General features: G+C 46.2%; 1 protein-coding gene across 3 annotated transcripts in view; it reads right to left on the reverse strand.

Annotated features, from left to right (window-relative positions):
* The window catches only part of GPATCH2L (G-patch domain containing 2 like), a 56,386-nt gene extending 51,206 nt beyond the window's left edge, over nucleotides 1-5,180 (reverse strand). For 2 of the 3 annotated variants that reach the window (XM_049611369.1, XM_049611371.1), the window contains exons 1-2: nucleotides 5,090-5,180; nucleotides 2,235-2,906 (exon numbers count right to left, since the gene is read on the reverse strand). In XM_049611369.1, coding sequence (XP_049467326.1) covers nucleotides 2,235-2,896 — 662 coding nt within the window. In that variant the 5' untranslated portion in view covers nucleotides 2,897-2,906; nucleotides 5,090-5,180. Of the gene's footprint in view, nucleotides 1-2,234; nucleotides 2,907-4,638; nucleotides 4,846-5,089 lie in introns of all 3 variants that reach the window. The other variant, XM_049611370.1, reaches the window with a different exon arrangement.
* Between the last annotated feature and the right edge of the window lie 820 nt (nucleotides 5,181-6,000).

Here is a 6,000-nt window from a genome sequence, read left to right on the forward strand (position 1 = left end):
CAAGGCACCTGGGTGGCTCAGTCAGTAAAGCCATCAACTTTCGATTTTGGCTCAGGTCATGATCCCAGCGATCAAGCCGTGTCGGGCTCCACGCTGGGCATGGAACCTGCTTGAGATTCTCTTTCCCTCTGCTCCTCTCCTCCACTCACACACACTCTCACTCTGTCTCTCAAATTTAAAAAACAAATCGTGATTTTCAACAGTAAATTATTTGGAATATATGTTTGATATTGACACAAACTTGAACACCTCAATTGAGGGTTTTGATATTGTGTACGGCTGTAAATTGACTAAACATTTGTTTGATTAAAAACAGCATGATAAGGGCAACTGGGTGCCTCAGTTGGTTAAGTGTCTGACTTCATTCAGCTCAGGTCATGATCTCACGGTTCACGGGTTCGAGCCCCGTGTCAGGCTCTGTGCTGACAGCTCAGAGCCTGAAGCCTGCTTTGGATTCTGTGTCTCCCTCTCTCTCTGCCCCTCCCTGACTTGCACTCTGTGTCTCCCTCTCTCTCAAAAATAAATAAACATTAAAAATATATTTTTTAAATAAAAAAACAGCATGATAAAAAAAAAAACTTTGTAACCCAAAATTACACATATATATTGGGTAAATAGGTCTTAGGATATACATTAGAGGAAAATTAGAGAAGCCGTATTATAAGCCTAACCAGTTGTGCAAACCCACAAATATAAAGTTAGTGAGAAAAATTGTTGAAGCTGGACTAAAAACCGCCTGAAAAAGGTATGGGCTTATATAAAGACCTAGGCAGCCTTTCTGATTACTGACACAGCCTCACGACACAGTTCCTAAGATTCGTGTCTTTGTTTTTCAGACAAACTTCAGAAGCAAAGTCCTAAGAAAGGCCAGATATTCTACAGTTGTAAAGGGTAAGAAGAGACGGAAAGAGCAGTGGAATAGGCAAACCCAAAGGGCAGCAAAACATGGTGGTTAAGTATGAACTCTGGAATCAGATTTGATTCCTAGTTTTGCCACTGGGTGACCATGGGCAAATTATCTAAACGCTATTAACCTCCATCTCTTCTTCTATAAAGTACGAATAGCACTGCCTGCCATACGGCGCAGTCCTGAACATTCCCCTGGGACCACCAACCCACTAGGCAGCACCCACACACGCATGTGGTTTGATACAATGAAGGGGATGGGAACAATGTAGAGATGCCAAATAGCCTGTGAAGCATGGGACGGTCCCTCACCACAAAGAACTGCCCCCATTCAAAACACCAAGAGGGCCACCTCGATGCCTCAGTAGGTTAAATCAGCCTGACTCTTGATTTCAGCTCAGGTCATGATGTCACAGTTCGTGAGACTGAGCCCCAAGATGGGCTCAGAGCTGACAGTGTGGAGCCTGGTTGGGAATCTCTCTCTCCTCTCCCTCTCTCTCTGCCCCTCCCCAACTCTCACTCTCTCTCAAAATAAACATTAAAAGCAAACAAACAAAAAAACACCAAGAGCATCCTCCTTGAGAAAGAGATACCACACATTAATATTAAAGTATCGAGGTGGGGCTTAAATGCTCCTAGGACTATCTGAGATGGAAAAACAAAGTCACCAAAAAACTACACTGACATTTTAAAGATGCATCCAATAGACACAAATTTTTATGGCTCAATGACATTCGGTTGAAAACTAATGGGATTCAATACTGTTATTTTCAAAGCCCCACCATGTCTTTCAGACGACTTGGATGTCAGCCATAAAAAATAAACTCAACAGAGTCAAACCGTAAGTAGCAGAGAACAGAATTATAGCCCGGTATCTGAAGTCAAGACTCTTAACGGGTAAAGGAAGCTTACCAGAAACGTACACAAACTCCACATGCCCAGTACCAGCATTTTCTCACATACACAAACACACACACCAGCCTCTGCTGAGACCCTGGTTCTAACAATATCGATGTATGAACTACATGGTATAAACAGCAGCAAACTGTTTTTAAAATAAAATTCTTGGTTATGCATGTGAGATACACATTTTAAACAATTTTTAGAAACAATGTGTTTCATTACATAAAGCTTTCTTGACCTAGGGAAATAGAATCATGAATGTACTTTAAAAAACTAGAGATAAACCGTAGCTGACTGGTTAAAGGAGGGCTACAAAGGCAACATTGCAGTGGCTAGTTCTGAAAGTTGAACTCATCACGACTGTAAATTTGTACCCGGGGTAAAAATAGGCAGGCAAATCTTTGACTTAGTAAGAGAGATCTCACCATTCTGACATGTTCTCATCAGAGCCCTGTTTTTGTTCATCTGCTTCACACTCCATCCTTTCTTTCCTTCCTGTTTTGCTTAGGAAAGTCCTATTTTCTGCTGATTCACACAACCCATGACCTGATGAGGTCCAGGGAGTATTCTCCTTCCAGCGGGACAGACGCTGCTTCTTAGCAGACTTGAACCTGCAGCCTCTCTCGTAGCTCCAATCTGACACCTTGAGCTTCTGCTGGAGGCTGGCAGCCACCTCTGAAGTCACTCGCTTCACTTTCCGCCGGCGCCGGAGCGGTCGACAGGGCGCATTTTCAGTAAAGGAGTCAGATTCGTGCCAAGAGTGCTGCTTACTCTTAACAATGGCATTGAGAGCCGGGTGCCGTTTGGCTACCATCGTGTCATCGGAGTCACTAAAATTGGCAACAGGGGCCATTTCTCGACAATCCTTAATGGCCTCATCGAGACTTGACTCAGAGGCCTCACTGTAGCAGCAGGTATGCTCGGCCAGGTGAGTGAAGTCCGAGCGGCGCTTCCGGCCTCTCCTCTTGCGAAGCTGCCGCCTCTGCTGCCGAGGGCTCAGGGCCATCTCCTCCCACAGCTCACCAAGCTTATTCTGCTCAGATGTCTGCTCCAAGGCTGAGGCTAAGTCATGTACCAGCTCATCCATGAGGCCACATCTGCCAAAGGAAAGCCCAGAAAAAGAAAAAAGAAAAAGAAATCCTTAACAGGATCTGTTATTTTAGAATAATTTTATAAACCAGATCATGGCAGTGCAGAGCCCACCCCATCTACAGAAAATAAACTCACCTTTCATCTGGCTACACTTAAGACTCTGTTCCTACCATCCATGCTCCTCTCAGCCACTAAAAATAGGTGTTTGGCCCTTAAGTGCCTGAAGTCAACACTCACCAGATCACAACCAGGATATTAGCAAAACCCAGCAAACCCAGGGAAATAAATCTTTCCCCTTTTTTCCCAATTAAACTCGTCACTAAATTATATAATAATAAAATCCAAAAAGATTAGACAATGTCTCACCAGACAGGAGCAGAACAACACACAACTTCAAAACCATAGATAAACAACTGTGCTATGGTTTGGGGTCACTAATAAGAATGCTTGTGGAAGGGAGAAGACAACACACTGACACACTTTAAGGAAGTCCGCTTGTACTTTTAGTGATCCAAGAAACTGTAGTGACCCACATTTGTCCCCTGAATGGAGAAAACAGAGTAAGTCTGCACCCATTATGGTCCCAACTACCACCTGGAAGCTAGCAGGGAAGGCCATTTGTTGAGTAGGTCATACACACACACACACACACATATAACAATTAGCAACTTTTAAGCTCTTCTCCCATCCTTCAAAAAATTAAGTGATCACCCTAATTACGTGCTTTAGTACCCATCGCACGAGAGCAGGATATAACAGGTTGAAATGAAACGCACAGGAGGAGTCTCTATGATTTCTAGCCAACTGCTTTCTAAACTTTCCTATTGTCAAACCCTCATACTTCAGGAGTCACTTTAAAAGCAAACCTTCCAAGGGATGAGAGCAGTAGGAGCAATTTTTGGAATGCCCCTTTAAAAGGAAATGTCTAATATAATTTGTACAACACCTTATTAAGTACATATTAAATTAGCACTTTTCCCTAGCCCTTGTTAAGCCCAAAGTATTTCAAGTCCGTGATTAGAATTTAAAACTGTGTGGCGCCACTCTCAGACGGTATTTTCGTTCATGCAGTTTACATTCTGCAAAGGACTTTCTAAAACCTATTTTCATGCTGTCCCCATGCCAACGACTTCAAAGGGAAGAAAACAGTAGTCTGGCTTATCTGCCACATGGATGGGAGCAATGGGGACACCTAGTTCCAAAACTACCAACCAAACAAAACGTCTCAAAGTGTCAAAAGCCACACAATATAAAATGCCCACGTCCCTTTAAGCAATACGAAATAGTTTAAAACGCCATGACTGGGGTTTCGGAGGCAATTGCCTGTAAGACCAAAACAGAAGTGAGGACAGCACGTCTAAACCTACTTCCTTAATAAAGAATTACTGCTTTAAAAACTCAGGCAGAACTGTACAAACGTGAAACAAAGTGACAGAACAACTTGCAGTCGTTTGTGCAGAATCCTTTCCTAAAAGACTGCAAGTCCAACAGCAGGTGACAGAAGAACCTTGAGCTTCCCACACCTTCACTCTCGGGTGCATAGTCCGAGAGAACCCCCTTGTCTAGCAAGCACTCGAGGAGAGGAAAGGTTAAGTCACGCAAAGAAAAGCACGGGAAACGGATAGAAGTAAAAAGAGGCAGGCGTATGGTCTGAGCGAAAGACCGGGTTGCGAGGAGCTGGGGGGAGGAGGGGGGAGGAAGGCAGGAGGCAGGAAGCAACTTCTCATTTGGGCTCACCGGGGCAGCGGTTCAGCCCTTCTCGCTCGGGCAGAAACTGCCAAAATTCAAGTCCTGGTGACTAAGCTCCCTCCGTGATCAGGGGTCGCAACATGGCCACATATGTAAGAAAAAGCTGGTTTCGAAGGACTCTCCCTCCAAGCCCCCGGCCCGCCTCCGAGGACTAGGGCGAACACGGCTCGGGACAGCAAGCCCTCAAGCTGTCGCCTGCCCGAAAGCGCCAGAAAGAAGAAAGGAGAAGAGGTGAGTGTCGTCCCGGAGACGCCCGAACCTTATTCCCCGGGATGGGGGCGATGGGCCCTGAAAAACAAGGCCCAACCACCCTCGCCCCTCCCGCCAACCTTCGCAGCCCCATGGCGCACACGGCCCCTCAGACTCCGCTGGGAGCCGGTATTCCCGTTGGCGCCGGCCCCCTGGCCCCCGACCCTCTCAACCCACTCCTCCCCCTCACCAGCTGCAGCAGCCACCTCCAATGGCCGCCGCTTTTGGGGCCGAGTCTCCCCGCCGGGGTTTCCCTTTCTGACCTCATTTCCGGTCTGGGCCGGAGGGGTGGGGCGGTGGTGGAGCGGAGTGGGTGGGGCTGCTGCTTGAGAGGGCCCGCCCCGGCTAGACGCTTCCTGTCCGTGGCCGCGCCCACTTCCGCCCCACGGTGGGAGGGGCCTTGGGGAAACCCGGAGAAGGGGTTACGGGCCTGTCGTGTTGGTGGTTAAGGGTGGGCTGGGTAAGGGATAAGGTCCCCGTTAGGGGAAGAACACGCCTCCTCAGCCTGGCCTTGTCTGTTTTTGGGGGCGTCGGGGAATTGGCAGGGAGGGACCTGGGCCTCGCCCTTGTTTGCTCACCTGCTTTCAAAAAGGGTGTGTGAAATTAAAGGGAAATGGATCCTCATTGTTAACTGTGAGAGTTGGTACCACCATTAGGTTAGCGAGATAGCTTTGTAGTGAATTACTCAGAGTCTTACAAATACGCATTCCTTCAGCAACAAAACCAGTAAAGTTCTATTGGATTATAACTTTAAGTATAAAATTGATACCCATGAGTCTATATTGATGTAAATAAACTAATGATGTGAATACTGACATGAATAAAGTAATAAAACAAGGATGAGGAGACAAATCTCTGGTGCAGAAGAAGTCTGAATAACTTATTGAGATAATCTACCCTGAAGTATAACTCCCACCCCCTTGAATGTGGGCTGTGCTACTGACTTCCTTCTAGAGAGTACAGTATGGAAAGAGGGAAAATGAGTATAGTGGAGAAACAAGGCAAGCACTACCTCACTTAGGTGATCAAGGTTAACATGAACAGGGTATAAATCATGCCGATCGTTTGTGGGCTAGATATGATGAAAGTGTCATTTTATCT

This window comes from Panthera uncia, assembly GCF_023721935.1.
Source record: "Panthera uncia isolate 11264 chromosome B3 unlocalized genomic scaffold, Puncia_PCG_1.0 HiC_scaffold_1, whole genome shotgun sequence".
Classification (NCBI taxonomy): domain Eukaryota; kingdom Metazoa; phylum Chordata; class Mammalia; order Carnivora; family Felidae; genus Panthera; species Panthera uncia.